The sequence below is a fragment of the Ailuropoda melanoleuca genome, unplaced genomic scaffold (genome assembly GCF_002007445.2).
Source record: "Ailuropoda melanoleuca isolate Jingjing unplaced genomic scaffold, ASM200744v2 unplaced-scaffold9825, whole genome shotgun sequence".
Taxonomy (NCBI): Eukaryota; Metazoa; Chordata; class Mammalia; order Carnivora; family Ursidae; genus Ailuropoda; species Ailuropoda melanoleuca.
This window is the reverse complement of record NW_023255353.1, coordinates 297,995-323,104: the sequence shown is the minus strand read 5'-3', so window position 1 is coordinate 323,104 and position 25,110 is coordinate 297,995. Positions and strand designations below refer to the sequence as shown.

The 25,110-nt window shown below is 40.8% G+C and overlaps 1 protein-coding gene across 2 annotated transcripts; it reads right to left on the bottom strand.

Annotated features, from left to right (window-relative positions):
* Positions 1–229: 229 nt before the first annotated feature.
* Positions 230–25,003, bottom strand: LOC100484912 (nuclear RNA export factor 2-like). Of its 2 annotated transcripts, none has more exons than XM_034653558.1 (19): positions 24,788–25,003; positions 23,583–23,680; positions 6,395–6,578; positions 6,012–6,165; positions 5,625–5,708; positions 5,406–5,510; positions 5,209–5,289; positions 4,989–5,088; positions 4,783–4,871; positions 4,555–4,662; positions 4,268–4,377; positions 2,417–2,453; positions 1,953–2,021; positions 1,811–1,866; positions 1,564–1,671; positions 1,385–1,443; positions 1,160–1,275; positions 1,025–1,067; positions 230–452 (listed from the first exon to the last, which is right to left on the bottom strand). In XM_034653558.1, exons 1-19 carry the CDS (start codon positions 24,820–24,822, stop codon positions 376–378), a joined length of 1,713 nt encoding a protein of 570 aa, XP_034509449.1. In that variant the 5' UTR covers positions 24,823–25,003; the 3' UTR covers positions 230–375. The 2 variants fall into 2 exon arrangements, with proteins under 2 accessions (XP_034509449.1, XP_034509450.1); XM_034653559.1 differs by having other exon boundaries at positions 231–452; positions 5,019–5,088.
* Between the last annotated feature and the right edge of the window lie 107 nt (positions 25,004–25,110).

Below are 25,110 nucleotides of genomic sequence, written 5' to 3'. Positions count from 1 at the left end.
TTGCAGGGACTGTCTACCAACCTCACTAGATGTGTACTTAACCTGCAACCCAGGGATGATTTAACACCCACATTCATCCCTTACAATAGCCCAAGGGAATGGATGGTCTAATCCCCATTTTCCAAGGAAGACAATGAGTCACAGAGAGGTCATGTGACTTAACCAAGATCACACACACCCAGAGAGTGCTGGGGTCAAGAAGAGAACCCAGTGCTCTAACTCCAGAGCCCATGCTCTTAACCACCAGAACAGACTGCTCCTTGGAGCTACCTGTTGGCTTTCCACAATACTGAGAAAACCAAGGTGTCTTCACCACCATGCTCCCACACCCCTGAGCCCAGGCTGGGATGAGCATTCCCACCTACAATGTAGCACTCACCTGGAATTGCTGGCAGGGGTAGTGATGAAGGTCCGGGTGAAGGCACGAACAGAACCCTGAGACTTTCTTTCCACTTCAACAACAAGCAACAATACCCCCTTAGAGTCACACATGCTTCACATGCCCATACAATGTTTCCCAGTCACCGTCTGACTTGATACTCATGCTGAAGGGGACAATTGTTCACTGGGAGTTGAGGTGTCTGGTATGGGGATGGCAACAGTAGGAACAGTCTGCTCCCAGTTACAAGGCCTCTACTATGTGACAGGAGCTGTAACAACCACTTCACACGTTCATTCGATTCATTTTTCACAGCTGCCCGAGAGGTGGGTATTATTAGCCCCATTTTGCAAGTGAGGAAACATAGAGGTTCAGTAACCACCTCAAGTGGTTCTCAGAATAAGATCTGGGATGACAGCCATGAAACTCCACAGACGGTGTCCCTAATGCCCAAGCTGTGTGGGGCAGACAGGCATAGACCCAGTCCAGACCAGGATGGTTTGGGGACAGCATGGAGGCAGAAGAATACAGAGGGAATAGGAAGAGAAGGAAAGGGATCAGGGAAGCTGGGATGGTTCTGAGAGGGAGCCCAGCCAGTGGGGAGGGAGAGTGGGCCATCTGGGGAGGGGCTCTGTGCACACTCACCTTCCTTGAACACCCCGTTGACAGAGAAGCAGAGCATCTTCTCCTGAAAGGGAAGAGCCCGGGTGCTAAGTCACTTAAACTTCCCACCCACTTGTGGCTTTCTGGGGCTGCCCTTGGGAGGAAACAGGTGCTTACCGTCTGGAACCATATGTCCACCAAGAAGGAGCTGAGGTCGTGCTGTGTTTTGGGCAGCACACAGAGGGAGAACACGATGTCACGTTTTGTATGCCTCAGCGGCTGAACACGCAGGTCTGTGGGGGAGGAGAAGCAAGCGAAGGTCAGGGGATGCCAGACCCTGGGCCCTATAATTACCCCTGCACACCCCCTTTCTCTGCCCAATCTTCCTCATCACACACGCACAGGGGTCCTTGGGCTTCTTCATATTCCTGCTTTCCATGAAGTACTCGCACAAGCCGCTTCTGGCAGAGAAAGAGGAAAAGAAGGTGGTGGTCTGGCCAGTGTGGGTTTTTCCAGGAGCTGCCCTGTGTCCACTGGGGAATCACAGGGCCCAGGAGCCGAGTCTGAGCTTTGCTACTCACGGGGCTGGGTCCTCCGAGTTGAAGGAAATGGCCAGGGAGAAGCAGGCCTCATCATGGTAGGCATCGAGGAGACCCTGACGGTCTCCAGAATCGTAGATCATATAGTACCTGTGGGACAGTAATGAGGACAGTCTATCTCTGTGGTCTGGACCCCAAATGAGATTTCAAGACGCAGTCAGCAGTCCTGAGCTTGGGTGGCCTCACCCATCCTAGCCATCCCCTTCCCCAGATTCCCAGAAGTACTTACTGCTGGAGGAATTGCAGGACTAGACTCTTCAGTGCATCAGATCCTTTGTAGCTTTCCTGGAATCAAAAGACATTTGAGACTATGTGGCTGATAAAGCCTCCCTTGTAATACCCCAAATGCTGTTTGATCAATTTTCCCTCACCTTGCAGGGCTTTATCAAGCAGGATGTGTCAGTATCCATGATAACTGGTGGTGATAACTCCTGGCCATCCTGGAGAAGGGAAGAAGTCAGCAGTGGAGACCAGGGAGGTGGCCCTGGATGATCAGGGGTAAAGATGAGCCCAAGAGAGGGTGAGGGTCAGAGGTTAAGTATGAAAGGGCACTGGAAATTACATGGACAAGATTACCATGGGTGTCTTCATCATGAGTTCCTGGAAGTATTTACTATTATATGCAACTTTTGTCTCTGTGTGTGTGTGTGTGTGTATGTGTGTGTGTAGACATTTTTCCAGAGAGTATATTCATATCTTTTTCAGGAGTCCTGGTCACCTAAAATAGTTAAGGGTCTGACACAAACATGTAATCTAGGCAAGACCCAAAGCGCTTGAGGGCAGGTGTGGAGGTGATCAGTGTTAGTAAGAGACAATGATGAATGCAGGCACTTACCAGGCGCAACAACTTAGGGAAACAATCCCTGATGGCACTGTCCAAAATAAAAAATAGAAAGAAGTGACTGATAGGTCAGGGTTGCAAAGCCTCCCGCCTTCCCTTTTCCTCCCTTCCCTCCCTCTCCTTTCCACTGGGTAGCTCCCATCTAGACTGCTCTGACTCCCTTCTTCAGTGCCACAAGAAGCAACATTTGGAGCTCAGGCTCCAAGGCTGCCTTCCTCTCCCTGCCTCCCTTCCTTCTAAATCCTTACTGAAGACTCCAGAGAGAAGAGGGAATGGAGCGGGAGCCCAGCGCTCTGCTACCTCACTAGGGGTCCAGCATGGTGCAGGACCACAGTACTCCCCAGGGATGGCCCAGGATGCTGGGATGGGGAAGTGAGTGAGGCAAGGCCCAGGAGGCAGGGAGGGAGAGCGAGGGGGATGAAGACAGAAGGAATGAAGGTAGGAGGGGAGAGGTAGGAGAGACATAGGGGAACCAGGACAAAGGAGGAAGAGCAGGCAAAGCAAAGGGAAGGTAAAGAAGCTCTACCATGGTGGTGGGGATGAGGAGGAAGAGAGAGGAAGGGGGAAATGGCTTCCCGGCTGCAGTCTTTTCCTTCATCTGCCCTGGCTGGCCCTGGCACCTGAGGTAGGAATGGAAAACATGCAGGTGTTGGGCTGGGGGCCCATTGCATGCTGGTTGAACCTTTGTCAACTGTGTGAGCTCAGTCTGAGGCGGGCATGGGAAATGAGCCAGCCACAGGGGCAGGAGACCTTCCCTAGAGGGAGTACAGGGTCAACCCCAGGTCAGCATGGAGCTGAGGGTCTGTGGCCCCTTCATGATCACCGCCTTCCCTCCTGATGGCCCCAGTGCACCTGTGCCTATCTCAGTCGGTTCCTAGCCTGAGGAATCATACCTGTGCTGGGCTACCCAGGGCTTCTCTGTAGGACCAGTTGGGATGATGTGACGTTTGGAGGGAAGGGAGGGAAAGTGTCTCTGAGAGGCCTGTCCTTCTGTCTCCTCAAGCACCTCTGTCTTCTGCCTTCCATTCCTACCTCAGGAAACCCTCTGCTCACTGGCAGTCATCCATTTCTGGCCCCCTGACTCAGGGAACCCTGGGTTCTCCCAAGGAGGGCCCTGCTTCTGGCATTGGGTCAGAGAAATGGATGTCATAATAGCAGGTCCCTAGGACCCTGGCGCTCAGCATGGGGCAGGAAAGCCACCATGGCAGCCTGAGATTAGAGAGGGCAACCCTTTGGAGTAAGGGAAGGAGGTCCCCTCTCAGAATAAGGGAGGGAAACCCCATCTGAGCAGGGAGTAAGAAGGTCTGTCTCAGCATGGGGCCATGGGCTGGAGGACCCTTCTCAGTCCAGGGCATCAACATATGGCTCAAGGCTGGTCACTCCTGGTCCTGGTGAGGAGGAGGAGCCCTGCTTCCTGGAGCACACACTCTTGTTGGGCATTCTAAAGAACACTGAATGCATAAGAAGGGCACTTGATGAAATGAGCAGTGGGTGCTATATGCCACTGATGACTCACTAAATTCTGTCCCTGAAAATAATAATACACTAAATGTTAACTAAATTGAATTTAAATAAAAAAATTTTTTAAAAGATCGTTTTAAAAAAATTAAACAAACAAAGAATACTGACTGCAGAAAGGTGGGCATAGACCCCAGAACAGGAGAAGAGATGAGAAGGTCAGAGGAAGGAAACTCCTTACAAGTGAAGGACACAGAGAGAGAAGGTGGGACCATGGTCCTTCTAGAGGATGAGGGTTGCAGCTTCCTGCATACATGCATTCTCAGGGACAGTTCAGGCTCCTGGGATCAAAGATTCCCAGGAAGTGTGAGAGGTGTTCACACTGACCTTATGTAGGTGGACTGGTCTGGAAAGGTGTCACACAAGGGGTTCCCTTCTAGCCAAAGCTCTTCAAGATCCAGCCCTTTAATCTTGTTTAACTCCCACACCAAGTTCAGCTGAGAAATATGGAGAAAAAACTGGAAAGGGGTCCCAGGGAAAGAGAGACACACAGGCCCCTGCACCCCTAACCCCCACCTTTCCACACAGGTACCTTCTGTTGCCTCCTGTCATCACTCTGATGAGCACTACCACCCACTGTCAACCCCAACTTTGATCTGTCTCTCTGTTCCCACCTCATTTCTGGAGAGGTTCAGGATCTTGACTGTGGGGACCATCTCTATAATGTCAGACAGGCCATTCAGCCCATACAGTTTGTTTTTGCTCAAGTTCAAGGACAACAGCTGTTGGTGAAGAAGAGTTAGAGTGACAGTTACTGTCTAGGACCTCAGAGACAAATCTGTCCTCCACCCCATGAGTTCCACTCCCTACTATTAATAACAGCACTGGGCCTAAGGCCTCACCTTGGGGTAATTCTCTTCAATGATCTGCAGAGTGGCAGCCATGCAGTTTCTTCGATTCAGGATTATATCTATATCATGGCCCACCAAGTCTTCAGGAAGCCGAGAGAAGGCAATCAGAAGGCTGAGAGGGGTCCAGGGCCAGCACCAACGCCTCCCCACGTCACCAACCCTCAGTCTCCCTCCCAGGCAGATCCCGATGCCCTCACCTGCCCTAGAATTACTGCTGTCAAGTATACCTGGGTCAAAGCGGAGACACTGGAGGTCAAGAGCTTGCTGGGAGACGTCATAGCGTTTGTTCATGGTCAGCTGCAGAGAGAGGTGGAGAGAGCCACTGGGAGGCTCTGGTGGGGACAGGGAAACCAGGGGCTGGAGGAAGAAGAGGTGGGTCTGGGTGTGGGCACACAGTGGGCTTTGAGCCTGCATTACCTTTAACTGCTCCATTTGTTCTGGTTCCAACTTATACCGCACAGAGTAGGGTACAGTAGAGGGATTGACAAAGATAGATATCTGCAGGAAGGAGAGGTGGGGTAAGCACCAGGAACTCTCATTCTAAAGAAGACAACCAGCCCCTGCCCTGTCCTCCTGCCCTGGGACTCGGTAGAGGTAATGCCCTCAACACATACCTTTCGGTTCTCCTCATCACAAATCTTGTAGCTGACATCCTTCAATGCAGAGGCAGTGTCAACATCCTGGACAAAGAACCGAGCTTGGTTTTTCACGTAGTGAAACTGCAGGAGGGGGAGGCAACAATAATTTTGGAGAATAGAGTCTTCCTGCTCAGTGGGCTCTCCCCGCCCCCACTTCCCTGTGCCCACTCATCTGGCTTCACCATCCTCTCTTACATCCACTGGAGTGAAGGGGACACTGCAAAAGCTCTGGATTGAACTCATTAGCCATGTCTTGTCATACTTTCTCCCATAGGGAATCTAAAGGTAAAAAGAAGGGATGGGAGTAAGGAGAGACAACATAGACTTAAAGCTGCAAAACAGACCCAACAGCGTTCTTGTCTGACCCTCTATTGAGCTGTACAGGCCTTCAAAAGAAGGGACCACTGGCATTATTTCTTATTTTTGTGCCAAATATGGATTTCCTAGATCCTCCAATGGAGACAAATCTCCACTGGAAAGCTCTCTTCCAAATAATTGACGTAAGGTTGTTTAATGTGGTCTTCTTTTTTTTACAAGGTTCCAGGATATTCTACCTAATGCAGGCCTTGCCAAGACACTCACGATGATCTTGAACCAGCTCCCTGGGGTTCCATCTTGTGTGTTATCCCCCATTTCTCTCTTCAGATTTTTTCCAGCTCTCCACACGGTAATATGGATATGGCCTTCATTTTGCCAATTCACTCTCCTCTTGTTGTGCCGCGGGCTATAGGGAGTGCTGTGGAGGGGAAGTGGAGAGGAGGAGGGTGGCCATAAATGCTAAGAAAGTCTTCTTCTGTACACCCTCACCTTTCTGTCACCAGGACTACAATTAGGATTGCTTAACCATTATTCCACTTCTGGCATTCTTCAGTTTTCCAGTGAGAGAAGAAAAAGACCAGGGAGCGTGAAAGACTCGCACCATCCCAGGGGCTGCTACATGCAAACTAGTCGTCCCAGTCACTTACTGTCTTACTTGGGGCTCCTCCTGGACATCCCTCATCAACACATTTCCATCATCCTCCTGGAGGTGTGAAGGCTGACGCTCATATCCACCACGTTCATAAGGAGGGTTCCTCTTGCCAAAATTACCTCGGAAAGAACTCCAAACTTTCTTTCTTCCTTGAGATGAGCTACCACCATCATTGTATTCTCAAAAGGGAAACAAAAATACAAGTTTGAAGGCACATCAGTGGTCCACTTACCATGTACCACATCTTAGGCTAACACCATGGTAGGGCAAGCAAAGTGTCAACCTGCCCTAAGGGTCCAATCCCCCAAACCCCGGAAAGGAAACTCCTCTGCTTGTCCAGATAGGAGAGCCTTATTTGACAGATGGCACAATCAAGGGAGGAATCTTGGGGGAAGAGGACGAGGAGGAAACTGTATTGAACCTTTTAAAGAATGAATCAGGATTTATAAAAAACAGAGATGTGTGCATCCATGGGTTAGATCAGAAAACAAGCATACACCAGGAAGACATCTGAATTGTGCTTTCTCTCAGGCCTGTCTACACCAATACCAAGGAGGCAATCTCTTTCATGCTTCACAAATACAACCAGCCACAAAACCTATCCCGCTAATGATCAGCAAGCTGTATTTCCTTTGCTGGTGCAGTTCATGTTTAACGTCAGGTGGGACTGATGTAACAGCCTCCTAAGCTGTCCCCCTCCCTCCAGCCTCACTGTCAACAATACTCAGTTTGAAATATCCAGCGTGAGCTTTCTTTTTGCCCAGCCTGAAATGCCTTTCAGATGATGGGACAATTCTTCCTAGCCTCAGCTCCTCTACAACAAAGATTTGAATGACAAACTGGAATGATATAGCAACTACTATTTCTAAGTGTGTAGGGATTCTTCTCTTTTATTTCTATTATTGATTTCCAATTTGGGTCCATTATGGTCAGAGAATGTGCTCTGTGCGATTTCAATTCTTTTAAAATTTGTTGAGGTTTGTTTGATGGTCCAGGAGATGATCTAGCTTGATGAATATTACATAGATATTGGAGGGAAAATGTACTTTGCTGTTGTTGTGTGGAGTGCTGTATTTATGACATATAGATCCTGCTTATTGTGTTATTCAGATCTATATCCTTGCTGGTTTTGTCTCTAGTAATTTTATTCCTTGCTAAGTGGGGGGGTGGTGTTGAAGGCCCCAACTACAATTATGGATGTGGTTATTTCTAACAGTGCAGGAGAGTCTAATTTCCTACAGTGTGCTTAACCATTCAGAAGTCATTCTCACACTTTGACCCAGACATTTCACGTAAAAAATTTATCATACAAAATACTGTATGTTGAAATACATACTTGTAATTATATGGCTGTGATTTATAGGCTCTTTGACACAGAAAGACAGTGGGATCAGGGAATAGCTGATATTGACAGAAGAGAGGTAGAGACGATTGTCCCTCAAATCAAGGATGGGAAAGAAGGGGCATGGGCACCTGTCATATGGAGCAAAAAGGCCAAGGGATGGACGTATGGGCCAGAAAGATGAGGGTGATCACTGGGAAGAGAATGAAGCACAAATGGAAAAAGCCTATGAGGAACCGAATTCATCCTGGCAATAGGCACCTCTCTGGAAACCTTCCTTTCTTTCCTTGTATAACTTGTCTGTCTCTGCTACTTCATTTTCAAGCTGAACACCAGAGAAACAGTTCCCATGCAGTCTGAGAAAAGAGAGATCATATGGGGGAAGAGCATGCAGTGATGAGTCTCTTAGATGGAGGGCTAGAGTTTAGGTCATGTTGGTCCCAGACACCATAGCCAGCATTTCCCATTGGACTTTGGGTACCATCCCAGTGCTCATTTCAGCCCTAACACAGAGTCATACATCACTGATTATGGGCATAGGAATAGAGGTCGGATCAATGAGGGTTTGAATCATGGTGCTAAATTCTATGGTCCAGGGGACAGTAAGTTTGCTTCATGGTGACTCACCTTATTTTTTTTCCCTTAAATTGAAAAATAGTAACAGTTTTGCCTCATAATTGTAAAAATTTAGTTAATACATGGAAATACATGGAAAACACCTGGAGAAATGCCTGTGGCCAAATAAGCACTGTAAGTAAGTTAGCTATTATTACGTCAGTACTTAGTACAACATCTGGGGTTTAGTAAAGGATTAATGTGTGTTATTTGCATTCACTGTTATTAGTCTTCTGGGAAATGAGAAGGAAAACAGATGGGTATATGGGAGAAGATTGTGGTGTCAGCTACTAATGTGTTTTATAAAGTAGCAAACAGTAAAACAGGAAAGCCTTGGTGGGAAATGGTCTGACACTCATCTGATTAAGAGAACCAATATAAAAAACTTACACTCTGAAACAGGTATACAGAATGGTTTGAAATGGGGTTTACATTCTGAGTTCCAATATTTTTGCTAAAAATGTATTATTATTTAAAAAGGGTTTGGGGCGCCAGGGTAGCTCAGTTGATTAAGTGTCTGACTTGATTTTAGCTCAGGTCATGATCTCAGAGTTGTGAGATCAAGCCCTGCATCAGGCTCCATGCTGCTTAAGATTCTCTCTCTCCCTCTCCCTCTGTCCTTCCCTCCCACTCATGCTCTCTCTCTCTCTAAAAAAAATAATTCAGGTTTAAGTGGTAGGCTCAAAAAGCAAGATAGAATACTCCTGACACCTTATAACACTATATGAAAGAAGGAAAAAAAGTCAGGATACAAAAGTGTATAGTACAGAGTTATGTCAGTAACATGGTTGACCAGCAAGCTACAGGTCTTCTTTCCCCCAGAGACACTGAGTTAACAACAATATATGAATCAGAATACCTCTGTAAGGACTCTGGAGTTCAACTGAGAAAATACAGCATTCAAGCCCTTATAAAACCAAGAAGGGATTTTAGCTAAAAGGGTAGTGAAATTCAGGTTGTTTTGCAAGATTGTTCATGCCCCTCTGCCTTTGTGACATACCACAGAACAACTGGGAGGAAGTCACCCATATTCCCTCACCTCCCTTGAGATGGAAACAAGAGTGGACCATGTAGTCAACATTCTGGCTTGTTAGGGGGCTGATCCAGGATGAATTTCTGTCTTGTTGAAATTAGAAAACTTACTGGGCTTGCATCAAAGTTTAGAAAGTGCTGAAAACAGAGATGAGCAGTAAATCAGAGCTTCAGTTTCACAGACAGATGCCAGGGAGAGCAAGAGACCAGAAAAGGTATGAAAGGTCCTAGAACTTCCAGCAAGGTTGACCTTAGTGAAGGTCATCCTCAGCATGAAGCCTATACACAACTATTGGCAGAGGTGGTTGCTTTTTCAAATACCCAACTGTCAGCAAAAAATTACAAGACCTACAAAGAAACAGGGAAGTATGGTCCAATTAAGAGAATAAAATAAAACCCCAGAAACTGACTATAAAATAAAAAGTGGATCTATGAGATGTCTGACAAAGCATTTAAAATAACTATCTTAAAGGTGCTCAATAAGATAAAAGTGAAAACAGACAACTAGATGAAACAGAAAAACAATGTCTGAACAAAATGAGAACACCAACAAAATGATAGAAACTACCAAAAAAAGCACAAATTCTGGAGCTGCAAGATACAAGAACACCTGAAAAATCTATACAGGGTTCAAGAGTAGAATTTGTCAGGCAGAAGAAATAATTAGTGAACATGAAGACAAGTCACTTGAAATCACTGAGTCAGAGGAGCAAAAAGATAAAAGAATAAAGAAAAGTAAGGAGACCCATGGGATTCATGAGGCATTATGAAGAAGAACAATATACGCATTAGGGGAATCCCAGAAAGAAAAGAGAAAGGGGCAGAGAGCTCATTTGCAAAAATAATGGCCCCAAACTTCCCAAATCTGAGGAAAGACATGGACATGATGATTCAGGAAGCTGAAGAAACTCCAATTAGGATAAATCCAAAGAGAATCACACCAAACTACATTATCAAATTGTCTAAAGTCAAAGACAATGAGAGAATCTTGTAAGCATCAAGAGAAAAGCAATTCATCATGTACAAGGGAACTTTTCATAAAATTATCAGTTGATTTGTCAGCCAAAACGTTGCAGGGTAGAAGGGAGTGAGATGATATATTCTAAGTATTAAAGTAAAAAAATATATATATAACTGTCAACAAAGAATACTGTATCTGGCAAATTGCCCTTAACAAATGAAGGAGAAATTAAAACTTCTTCAGCTAAACAAAAGCTGAGGGGGTTCATTATCACTAGAATTGTTCTACAAGAAATACTAAAGGGAGTCCAAGTTAAAATAAAAGAATAGTAGACAGAAACACTAAGCTGTAGGAAAATATTTGATTCTGCAGTAAAGGTAAATACATGGGTAAATATAGTACCTGTATTATTGTAATTCTGGTGCATTAAATGACAATGAGAATTTAGATGACAGAAATATTTTTAAAAACCTATAAATCTATGTTAATGAATATACAATATATAAAGATGTAATGTGCAACCTCAATAGCATAAAGTAGGGGAGGTGGAGGTGTAAGGCAGTAACGTTTTTGTATGTGATTGAAGTTAAATTGTTATCAATTTAAAACAAATGCTATAACTTTAAGATGTTTCATGTAATTACAGTGATAATCACAAAGAAAATAACTATGGAATATATGCAAAAGCAAATGAGAAGGGAATCAAAGCATATCACTACAAAACATCAATTAAATACAGAGGAAGACAGTGAGAGAGGAAAGTAGGGACAAAAAAGCTACAAGACATACAGAAAATAATGAGCAAAATGGCAATAGTAAGTCCTTCCCCATAAGTTATTACATTAAATGTAAATGGATTTATCTCCCCAATCAAAAGACATGGATTGGCTGAATGGATTGAAAAAACAAGATCCAACTATATGCTGTATACAAGAGATTTACTTTAGATCTAAGGACACATGTAAGCCAAAAATGAAAGGGTGAAAAAAGATACTCTATGCAAATGGTAACCAAAAGAGAGCAGCAGCAGTTATACTAAAACCAGACAAAATATACATTAAGTAAAAAACTGTCAAAAGAGACAAAGAAGGACATTATATAATAGTAAAAGGATCAATTCACCAAGATGATATAACAATTATTTATGTATTTATGCACTAAACTACAGAGTTCCTAAATACATGAAGCAATCTTTGATAGAATTGAAAAGGGAGATAGACAGCAAGACAACAGTAGGAGACTGTAATACCTTTCAATAATGAATAGAACAACCAGGTGGAAGATCAGTAAGGAAATAGAGGACTTGAGCAACAAATAGATTAATTGGGCCAAACAAACATATACAAAACACTCCCCCAAGAACAGCATACATTCTTCTCAAGTGCATATGGGACATTCTCCAGGATAGAGTGCATGTAAGGCTACAAAATAAGTCTTAACAAACTCAAGAAGACTGAAATAATATAAAGCATCTCTTCCAATCACAATGGAGTGAAACCAGAAATCAACAGTATGAGGAAAACTGGAAAATCCATGAATGTATTGAAATTAAACAACACACTCATAAACAACTAATGGGTCAAAGAAGAAGTCACAAAGGAAATTAGAAACTACTTTGAGACAAATTAAAATGAAAATACAACATACCAAAACTTACGGGATGCAGCATAAGCAGTGCTAACAAGGAAGTTTATAGTTTTAAATGTGTACATTAAAAAGACAAAAGATCCCAAATCAACAACATACCTTTATACTTCCAGAAATTAGAAAAAGGACAAGCTAAACCCAAAAGTAGCAGAAGGAAAGAAATAATTAAGTAAGAGCAAAGATAAATGAAATAGAGAAAAGAAAAACAATAGGAAAAATCAATGAAACTTTAGAGTCGGAAAAGATAAACAAAATTGACAACCCTCTAGTTAGATTCACTAGGAAAAAAATAAAGATCCAAATAACTAAAGTCAGAAATAAAAGAGGGACATTAAAACTGATAGTACAGAAATGAAAAGTATTGTAAGAGTATACTATGAACAACCATATGCCAACAAATTGGAAAACCAGAAGAAATAAATTCTTAGAAAAACACAAACTACCAAGACTGAATCATAAACAAAATAGAAAATCTGAACAGATTGATAGTGAGTAAAGAGAGGTAATCAATTACCAAAAACCTCCCAACAAGGTAAAGTCCAGGACCAGATGCCTTTCACTGGAGAATTCTATCAAATATTAAAGAAGAATGAATGCCAAATGAAACCTGTCCAAAAAATAGAAGATGGAACACTTCCAAGCTTATTCTATAATACCAGCATTACTCTTACACCAAAGTCAGACAGACACTACAAGAAAATTATAGGCCAATATCCATGGTGAATATTGACGTAAAATCCTCAACAAAATATGAGCAAACCAAATGCAACAGCACATTAAAATGTTTATACACCATGACCAAGTGCAAGTTATCCTTAGGATGTAAGAATAGCTCAACACGTGAAAACCAATCAATGTAACACATCATATTAACAGAATGAAGGACAATAACAAACTGATCATCACAGTTGTGCAGAAAAACATTTTACATAATTCAACACCCTTTCATAATTAAAAAAAAACACTTGACAAAATAGGAATAGAAGGAGACATCACCAACCAACAGAGGGATGCAAATAAAAATCACAATGAGATATCACCTACACCTATTAGGATGGCTACAAAAACAACAAACAAACAACTAAACAGAGCAAGTGTTTGTGAGGATGTGAAGAAATTGGAAGCCTCATGCACTGTTGGTGGAAATGCAAAACAATATAGCTTTTATGGAAAATTGTATGGAAATTCCTCAAAAAATTAAAAAAAGAACTACCATATGACCCAGCAATCCCAATTCTGGTTATATATTCACAAGGATTGAAAGTGGAGTCTCAAAGAGATATTTGCACATGCACATTTATAGCACTATTCATAAACAGCCAAGAGTTAGATGGTAAAATGTTCATTGATGGATGAATGGATAAACAAATTCTGGTATATACATACAATAGGATATTATTCAACCTTAAAATGGAAGAAAATCCTGTCACATGCTACAAGATGGATGAACCTTGAAAACATTATGCTAAATGAAATAAGCTGGTCACAATAAGACAAATAGTGTATGATTCCACTCTTATGATGTATCTTAGGTAGTCAGATTCATAGAAACAGACAGTGGAATGGTGGTTATCAGGGCCTGGGGGGAAAGGGGCAAGGAGAAGCTGTTGTTTAATATAGTTTCAGTTTGGCAAGATGAAAAAGTTCTGGAGATTGGTTTCACAACAATGTGAGTATACTTAACAGTGCTGAACTATATACTTAGAAATGGTTATAATGGTAAATTTTATGTTCTGTGTTTTTTACCACAATTTTTAAAAATGTACATTATAATACATTACTCAGAAGTAAATATTAGTGGAAGTTTATGTTTTGATTTATAAATGAAAACATAAAGAAGTCAAGGTAAAAGAACATAAGAATGTCAACAGTGTTTAAAAACTGGGTGGCTGGAATGCAGATATTTATACTTTCATGTCCATGCTTCACTTGTATACAAGGCTGGGTTGAGGTCTTGTCGGGTGGTTGGGGGAAAGCACTACTCCTATTGACTCATTACACAGCACAACAGAAAATTTATTATTGATAATCAGATCCCCCTGTCATCTCTCTGATTAATGAGCTGCAACAATTTGGATGATTCACCCAATTTATCCTGATCCCAAGTTACTTATATGTAAAAATCAGGGATAGAGATAACTACCACCTTGATCAAGATATAAAGCATATACCACATGGGTATATACCATGTCAAATTAGTCTCCTTTTCTCTCCTCTCCATGTAAACCTTGGTCTGCATTCTGTCACTACATATTCATTTTGCCTGCTTTAGAATCTCATATAAATGGAATCATACATCCTCTATGCCTTTGTGTATGGCTTCTTTAAGTCAGCACAATGTTTTTGAGATCCACCCATATTTTTGCCTTTTTTATTGCTGAGTAATATCCCATCACATGTATCTGTATACCTTTGATATTATTGTAATGAGATTTCAGGAAGAAGCAAAAGTATATCTTGATGTTAAATTAGCCATATTTCTTGATCAGTTTTTTATTCTTGTATAATGGATATAATTTCTTCCTTTATCACTCTTTTATCACTCTAAGATAATATATCTTAAGGTCCTTTCAGCTTTTTCTATTTTTTTTTATATTCTCTTAGTGCAAATCATTTGATTTGTTGAGTTTGTTCTGTCTCTTCCAACCTTACGCTGGGTTGTGATTGTCTCCTGCAAAGAAAGTTTCACTGCCAAGTCAGCACTGTGCTCATAGGTGCTTGGTTTTCATCTACACATTGTTTATTACTACTGGCATATTATATGTATTTATTAATGTAATATTATTATTCCAAAACCACAAGTATAAAATTTTCAAGTGAACTATTGTTAAATACTTGCACTGCCATCATTTAAATCATTCAGGTAGCTCTGAACCTTGTTCACTCACTAGAGCCACTTGGGGAGACAGAAAAAAAAGGGAGGAGTTAAGATGGCGGAGTAGTAGGGGGACCCTAAGCTTGCCTCATCCCTCGAACACAGCTAGATAGATATCAAATCATACTGCCGACTTATTGCTGTGTTTTACCATAATCTCCGAACCACAGTGTAGTTTTCCACCGCTTCTCTGGAACAAGCCTGCAAACCAGAAAAGTGTGGTGGGACCCTCCCCCAAAGGACCAGTGCAGGTCCAAGCCATGTGGATTCCTAAAATTTGGAGTTTTGAAACCCAGCTGCACACCTGAGATAAAACACAGGAGTACTATGCCACCTGGCAGGCAGATAGCTCAGACACAGACAGGGTGAAGGCATGGACCTGACAGAAGCCAGGGACACAAGATGGGTGATTGTTTGCTCTTCTGTGAAGACTGACAGGTGCAAACTCCCTGCTCCAGGGACGAGAGAGTGGGACAAGGCCATTCCCCATCCCCGCCCATCAGCACTGAAAGTCTTCAGTGAGCAACACAGTGCCCCCAGTGGATGCCGGAACTGCTTACACCAAACTCCGCCCCCCTTGACCCTGCAGAAGCATCTTTCCTAGGCAAGTCCTCCTGGAATCAGTGCAGCAGGCCCCACCCTTAGAAGACCAGCACAAACCCCTCATAGGCACCAAGTTTACTGATCATAGAGTACCGCAAAGCTTCAGCTCTGGGTGAAATAGGATCTGCTGCTGCTTCTTTTTTTTTAAATCTAGCTTCTTTAAACAAGCAGACCAAAAGACACCTAGTTAAAACTTGGCACACAGTGGACAAGGTCAAAACAACCCCCACTGCAGGCAAAAAGAAACTCTGTAGAGGACTGACCTGAGGGCAGGAGCAGCCAAAACACAGGAGCAGAGTACATATACGGCCTTTTTTTTTGGGGGGGACCTCTTCTTAATATAGCCATTACTCTCAGGAGCAGGAATATAACAAGCTTTCCTAACAATCTCACAAAAAAACCCCCAGTAACCTAGACAAAATAAGACAGAGGAATTCACCCCAAAAGAAAGAACAGGAAGAAGTAAAGGCCAGGGATTTAATCAATACAGACATAAGTAAGATGTCTGAACTGGAATTTAAGACAACAATTATAAGGATATTATCTGGGCTTAAAAAAAGCATAGAAGACACTAGAAGATCACTTACTGCAGAGATAAAAGAACTAAAAACTAGTCAAGCTGAAATTAAAAATGCTATAACTGAAATACAAACTTGACTAGATGCCATGACAATGAGGATGGATAAAACAGTAGAATAAATCAGTGATACAGAAGATAAAATTATGGAAAATAATGAAGCTAAAAAGAAGAGGGAAAGAAAGGTATTGGATCACAAATGTAGATGTAAGGAACTCAGCAACCCCTTAAAGGCCAATAACATTCATATCATAGGAATCCCAGAAGAAGAAGAGAGAGAAAAAGGGGCAGAAGGTTTATTTGAGTAAATTAGATGAGAAAACTCCTAATCCAAATAAGGACATAGACACTGAAATCCAAGAAGCACAGAGAACTCCCATTAAATTCAACAAAAGCTGGCCATCACTAAGACATATCATAGTCAAACTCACAAAATACACAGACAAGGAAAGAATCCTGAAAGCAGCAAGGGAAAAAAGTCCTTAACCTACCAGGGAAGACAGATCAGGTTGCAGCAGATCTGTCCACAGAATCTTAGCAGGACAGAAACGAGGGCCATGATATATTCAACATGCTGAATGGGAAAAATATGCAGCCAAGAATACTTTATCTGGCAAGGATGTCATTCAGAATAGAAGGAGAGATAAAGAATTTCTCAGATAAAGAACAACTAAAGGAATTCATGACCATTAAACCAGCCTTGCAAGAAATATTAAAGGGGACTCTTTGAGTGGGGGAAAAAAAGACCAAAAGCAACAAAGACTAGAAAGGGACAGAGAACATCACCAGAAACATTAACTTTATAGGTAACATAATGGCACTAAGTTCATATCTTTCAATAATCATTCTGAAAGTAAATGTACTAAATGCTCCAATCAAAAGACATAGGGTATCAGGATGGATAAAAAAAGACCCATTTATATGCTGCCTACAAGAGACTTGTTTTAGGCCTAAAGACATCAGCAGATTGAAAGTGAGGGGACGGTGAACCATCTATTATGTTTACAGACACTAAAATAAAGTAGCCATACTTATACCACAAGAACTAGATTTTAAACCAAAGACTATAAGTAGAGATAAAGAAGGACATTATATCATAATTAAGGGGTCATCCATCAAGAAGTTCTAACAAGTGTAAATATTTATGCTCCCAACTCAGGAGAAGCCAAATATATAAATCAATTAATAACAAACATAAAGAAACTCATTGATAATAAAACAACACTTTAACATCCCACTTATAGCAATGGACAGATCATCTAAGCAGAAAATCAACAAGGAAACAATGTCTTTGAAAGACACACTGGACTGGATTGACTTAACAGATTTATTCAAAATGTTTCATCCTAAACAGCAGAATACACATTCTTTTTGAGTCTACATGGAAAAATCTCCAGAATAGATCACATACTGGGTCACAAATCAAGCCTCAACAAGTACAAAAGGCTCAAGATCATACCATGCATATTTTCAGAACACAATGCTATGAAACTTGAAGTCAACCACAAGAAAAAAATTTGGAAGGACTCCAAATACATGGAGGTTAAAGAACATCTTAGTAAAGAATGAATGGGTTAACCAGGAAATTAAAGAAGAAATTAAAAAAAATACATGGAAGCAAATGAAAATGAAAACACAACAGCCCAAAACCTTTGTGATACAGCAAAGGCAGTCCTAAGAGGGAAGGATATTGCGATACAGGCCTACCTCAAGAAGCAAAAAAAAAGTCTCATATACACAACCTAATCTTACACCTAAAAGAGCTAGAAAAGGATCAGCAAATGAAGCCTAAAGCCAGCAGAAGAAGGGAAATATTGAGCTACCCTATGACCCAGCCATTGCACTACTGGGTATTTACCCCAAAGATGCAGACGTAGTGAAGAGAAGGGCCATATGCACCCCAATGTTCATAGCAGCATTGTCCACAGTAGCTACATCACGGAAGGAGCCGAGATGCCTTCAACAGATGACTGGATTAAGAAGTTGTGGTCCATATATACAATGGAAGATTACTGAGCTATCAGAAAGAACGACTTCTCAACATTTGCTGCAACATGGACGGCACTGGAGGAGATAATGCTAAGTGAAGTAAGTCAAGTAGAGAAAGACAATTATCATATGGTTTCTCTCATCTATGGAACGTAAGAACTAGGAAGATCGGTAGGGGAAGAAAGGGATAAAGAAAGCGGGGGTAATCAGAAGGGGGAATGAAGCATGAGAGACTATGGACTCTGAGAAACAAACTGAGGGCTTCAGAGGGGAAGGGGTGGGGGAATGGGATAGACTGGTGATGGGTAGTAAGGAGGGCATGTATTGCATGGTGCACTGGGTGTTATACGCATCTAATGAATCATCGAACTTTACATCAGAAACCAGGGATGTACTGTATGATGACTAGCATAATATAATAAAAAAACATTAAAAAAGAAGGAAAATAATAGACTAGAGCAGAAATAAATGATATACAAACAACAACAAAAAAACCCTAGTAGAACAGATCAACAAAACTAAGAGCTGGTTCTTTGAAAGAATTAACAAAATAGATAACCCCCTAGCCAGACTTATCAAAATGAAAAGAGAAAGCATCCAAATAAATAAAATCATGAGAAAAAGAGGAGAGATCACAACCAACACCACAGAGATGCAAACAATTATAAGAGAATATTATAAAAAAATTATAGGTCAATAAACTGGACAATCTGGAAGAAATGGACAAATTCCTAGAAACATACAAACTACCAAAACTGAAACAGGAAGAAATAGAAAATTTGAACAGACCCATAACCAGTAAAGAAATTGAATCAGTAATCAAAAACCTCCCAAGAAACAAAAGTCCAGGGCCAGATGGTTTCCCAGGGAATTCTACCAGGTATTTAAAGAAGATTTAATGCTTATTCTTCTCAAACTGTTCCAAAAAATAGAAATGGAAGGAAAACTTCCAAACTCATTCTACAAGGCCAGTATTACCTTGATTCCAAAACCAAAGACCCCACTAAAAAGAAGAATTACAGGCCAATATCCCTGATGAACATGGATGCAAAAATTCTCAACTAGCAAAATGAAACCAAGAGTACATTAAAAAAATTATTCACCACGATCAAGTGGGATTTATTTCTGGGCTGTAGGGGTGGTTCAATATTCACAAATTAATCAATGTGATATACCACATTAATAAAAGAAAGGATAAGAACCATATGATCTTCTCATTAGATACAGAAAAAGCATTTGACAAAGTACACCATCCATTCCTGATAAAAATCCTCTACAAAGTAGGTATAGATGGACCATATCTCAACATCAGAAGGGCCATATATTAAAGAGACACAGCTAATATCATCCTCAATGAGGAAAATCTGAGAACTTTCCCTCTAGGGTCAGGAACAAGACAGGGATGTCCACTCTCACCATTACTATTTAACATAGTACTGGAAGTCTTAGCCTCAGCAATCAGACAACAAAAAGAAATAAAAGGAATCCAAACCAGCAAGGAAGAAGTGAAACTTTCACTATTTGCAGATGACATGATACTCTATGTAGAAAACCCAAAAAACTCCACCAAAAAACCTGGCAGAACTAATATATGAATTCAGCAAAGTCGCAGGATCTAAAATCAATGTACAGAAATCTGTTGCATTTCTATGCACCAATAATGAAGCAAAAGAAAGAGAAATCAAGGAATCGATCTCATTTACAATTGTACCCCAAACCATAAGATACCTAGGAAAAAATGTAACCAAAGACGTAAAAGGTCTGTATGCTAAAAAATACAGAACACTTAAGAAAGAAATTGAAGAAGACACAAAGAAATGGAAAAACATTCCATGGTCGTAGATTGGAAGAACAAATATAATGCAATCCCTATCAAAATACCAACAACATTTTTCAAAAAGCTAGAAAAAACAATCCTAAAATTTGTATGGTGCCACAAAAGACCCCAAATAGCCAAAGGAATTGAAAAAGAAAACCAAAGCTGGTGGCATCACAATTCTGGACTTCGAGCTATAGTACAAAGCTGTAGCCATCAAGATGGTATGGTACTGGCACAAAACCAGGCACATTGATCAGTGGAACAGAAAACCCAGAAATGGACCTTCAACTACATGGTCAACTAGTCTTCAAGAAAGCAGGAAAGATTATCCAATGGACAAAAACTGTTTCTTCAAGTAGTGCTGGGAAAACTGGACAGCAGCATGCAGAAGCATGAAACTGGAACACTTTCTTACACCATACACAAAAATAAATTCAAAATGTATGAAAGACATAAATTTGAGACAGGAAAGCATCAAAATCCTAGAGGAGCACACAAGCAGCAACCTCTTTTACCACGGCCATAGCAACTTGTCATGAGACACAAATCTACTAGACATGACTCTAGAGGCAAGGGAAACAAAACCAAAAATGAACTATTGGGACTTCATCAAGATAACAATCTTCCGTACAATGAAGGAAACAATCAACAAAACTAAAAGGCAACCTATGGAATGGTAGAAGATATTCACAATATAACATATCTGGTAAAGGATTGGTATCTAAAATCTATAAAGAACTTCTCAAACTCAACGCTCAAAAAAACAAATAATCCAGTTTAGAAATGGGCAGAAGACATGAATAGACATTTTTCCAACGATGACATCCAGATGGCCATCAGACACATGAAAAGATGCTCAATAACATTCATCATCAAGGAAATACAAATCAAAACCATGATGAGACACCACCTCACACCTGTCAGAATGGCTAAAATGAACAACACAGGAAACAACAGATGTTGGTGAAGATATGGAGAGGGGAACCCTCTTACACTGTTGGTGGGAATACAAACAGGTGAAACCACAAAACAGTATGGAGGTTTCTCAGAAAGTTAAAATAGAACTACCTCAAGATACAGCAATTGCACTACCAGGTATTTACAAAAAGGATTAGAAAATACTGATTCAAAGGTGCACCAGAACCCCTATGTTTATAGCAGCATTATCTACAATAGCCAAACTATGGAAAGATCCCAAATTTCCATCAACTGATGAATGGATAAAGAAGTGGTATATACATATAGTGGAATATTACTCAGCCATCAAAAAGAATGAAATCTTGCCATTTGCAATGATGTGGACGGAGCTACAGTGTATTGTGCTAAGTGAAATAAGTCAGAGAAAGACAAATAAAATATGATTTTACTCCTATGTGAAATTTAAGAAACAAAACAGATGAACATAGGGGAGAAACAGAGGGGAAAACAAACCATAAGAGACTCTTAATGATAGAGAACAAACTGAGGGATGATGGAGGGAGGTGGGTGGGGAATGGGCTAAATGGGTGATGGGTATTAAGGAGGGTACTTGTTTATGATGAGCCCTGGGTGTTATATATAAGTGATGGATCACTAAATTGTACTCCTGAAACCAATATTACACTATATAGAATTTAAATAAAAATTTGAGAAAAAGAAATTTAAAAAAATGCTAGCACCAGAGTATACCTACAACAACTAAAGCAGAATTGGAACCAGACGAGGCAACTACATTTTTTAAACTCTCCACATGACTGCAGTGTGCAACCAGGACTGAAAACTACAGTGTTGAAGTGTCAGTTTTTGGTTTATGCTTGCCAGAAGATCCTAGGAATGATTTCCATCTCGTTTGCTGACCTTCCACTCAGTGCTATTTTTGAGACCTAGTGATTCCATTAGCATAGAGCAGGGAATTGGCAAACTATGGCCCATGGACCAAACCTCTCCTGTGACCTGTTTCTGTGGGCCCTACAAGCTGAAAATGGCTTTTACATATTTGAATAGTTGAAAAATCAATTCCCACACCTGAGTCACAACACCATGAGCAAATGGACTACTGAGAAAAGACCCTAGAATGAAGTCACTATTGACTACAGTAAATCTTCCTGGGCTTAGCCAAAAGAAATTGCAGCCATTTACCAGTTACTGTGCACTTGCTTTAAGGACACTTGCTCTAAGCCAGAGCTCAACAAATATTCCTGGAAAAGGTCAGATCATAAATATTTGAGGTTTTGCAGGCTTTTCAGTTTTTGATGGATCTATTCAAATCTGTTGTCAGCCAAAGGCTGCCATACATATAGCATGGCTCTGTTCCAGTAAAACTTAACATATTGCCACAGACATGAGAAATTCAAATAATTTTCACGTGTCATAAAATATTATTCTTTTAAATTGAAGAAATAGAAAATAAAAATGTAAATAGTTTTCTTTTTTAATATAAAGAAAACTCTTGACAAATAATACAGGAAAGGCAAAATTACTATTCAATCTTAATTAGTTATAGAAATGCAAAAAATTGGAAATAATAGCAAACCAAATCCAACAATGGGTAAAACAGATAATACAACATAACAAAGTTGTGTTTATCCCAAACTTACAGTGTGGTTTAACATTAGGAGATCCATAATAATCCATCACATTAATAAGATAAAGAAGCAGGAAAAGGATAATCATCACAAAGATTTCAGAAAAAAGGGCATAAATAAAATTCAATAACCAATCAAGATTAAACAACTCTCAGCTAACCAAGAATAGAGAGCTATTTCTTTAAACTGATAACATGCATTTTTTTTAAAAAAGACTAAAACGAACGCCATACATAATTGTGAAACATTAAAAGCATTCCATATTAAATCAGAAGAGGCAAGGATGACTGATATAATCAGTTCTTTTTTATTTATTTACTTTTAAAGATTTTATTTATTTGACAGAGAGAGACAGCCAGCGAGAGAGGGTACACAAGCAGGGGGAGTGGGAGAGGAAGAAGCAGGCTCTCAGCAGAGGAGCCTGATGTGGGGCTCGATCCCATAACGCCGGGATCATGACCTGAGCCGAAGGCAGACGCTTAACCGCTGAGCCACCCAGGCGCCCCAATCAGTTTTTTTTTTAAAGATTTTATTTATTTAAGAGAGAGAGAGTGCATGAGTTGGGGAGGGACAGAGGGAGAAGGAGAAAATCTCAAGCAGACTCTGCACTAGCACAAAGCCCAACGTGGGGCTCAATCTCACAATCTTTAGATCATGACCTGAGCCAAAATCAAGAATCAGACTCTCAACCAACTGAGCCACCCAGGCCCCTCATATAATCAGTTCTGTTCAACATCTGAGTCTCCTAGGGAGTGAGTGAGTGCAGTTAACCAAAATAAAGAAATGCATACATATACACATAAATTAATAAATGTGTAAAAGTGAAGAAACAAAACTATTTTCATAAAAAATTCCAGAGAATCTACAGAAAATTATAAGAATAGAGATTAACCAATTTATTGGATGTAATACTAATATATACAAAAGAATTTTAACAGAAAATAATATTTCATTGTGAATATATCATTTACAACAGCAAAAAGATTTGGTTCCATGAAATATTCTGTGAATTGGCTCACTTGGCTACTCTCACTTGTAAACTCCATGATGTTCTGTTAAAGCAGCCTGAATGGACTAAGACACTACCTCTCTCTTTGATATTCAAATTGCTTATTAGCATAGTTATCTTAAAAATATGACAACGTAAAAATCCTTTTACCTTCATTTCTGTATGTCCCATATATCTCTGATGGAAGAACATATTTTTGTTGTTGCTGTCTTTCAGACATAGTGTTTTCTATATCAAATCTGGAAGTGCTGAGAAAAAAGATAAAGTGGATATGATATAATAAAAATATTGCACATGACAATATTTTTAAGTGTCTATCAAACACAAAACCCCACAAATGTAAACACAATCCTTTATTTACTGAATTTTACTCATTCACTACCATCTATGTGATCTTTATATTAAATGTATCACCCATAATTTTACTTAATATGTTTTTCTTAAATAAATTTACTATTTTTTTCCACATGAAGAACAGGAAAAAGGGAGAGAGTTTTCAAGGATTCTAAGAAGCAATCGTTAGAAAATCAGGAGGAAAATCAGAAGCTAATAGTCTGGTTGGATTAGCTTAAGCCCTTAGAGATCCCTAACACAAAATATATGCACCCAATGTGCACTTTGAAAAACTACTGAACCACAAAGTAAATCTAAGAAAAACATTCTTAAACTTCATATAATGGCTACTGTCACACTTAAAAATATTTTTTGAGTATAGTTGAACTTTCACACTATTGAAAAAATATTCAACTCTCTAAAAAAGTCTTTCTTACCTCTCTCTACAGAATCCAAGAAGAGAGAGAAATTAAGATCAGATTTAGAATTGTTTATACAAATTGGTATCTAGGAGGTCTCTGGTGTCTTTGGTAACAGCCCGGTCAGACGATGGCAGAGGAGTCCAATGCACACAACGAATACGGCAGGGAGATAATCAAGAGTAGGGCTTTCGGGTGGGGGTGGGGAAGAGGAATGGGAACCGGGTCCCACCGCGTTTCTAGAGACTGGCCATTGAGAGAAATACACGAACCCCTGCCGCAGCATCCTGTCAGGCCAATTCTCTGAGTAAACTGGCGGCCCGCCCCCCCCCCCGCCCCGAGTGCCGTTTGCCGCGGCAGGATATAAAAGTTCGTGGAAAGGATGGGATTTGAACCGGAGTCTCAGGAAAATTCTCCCTTTGTCAGGGGACAGACCGCAGTTCTAAAGGTCTTCTCTATGTACAGGTCTGACTTCTCAGAAAGCTAAGTTAAGCCACACTTCAGGAGACGCCACACACTTAAAAGCACAGACACTCTCACACGACCGTAGGGGGAATCAGACGGCAGGATTCGTGTAACCCACAGCTGTTGGGGGGGGTCTACCTGTCTTCCAGGGTCTTCACTGGCAGGGTCCACATGACAGAAAGATCTAAGTTGCCTCCGGGTTCAGAAGCCCTCGATTTTCACGTGACTGAGAAAGCTGAGCCTCACGTGACTGAGAAAGCTTAGCCTCACGTGACCATAGGATATAGGCGACCAACAGCGATTGGATAGCTGCAGTGCTCACGTGACTGCCACGTAATCGTAGGAGCCACATGTCTGCTGACTCATAGATTTACAATTTGGTAGTCCGCGATCTTCGTGTGATACAGACAACCGAGCCTGACATCCATGCCACTTTGAGAGCTGAAGCTTCCACATGCAGC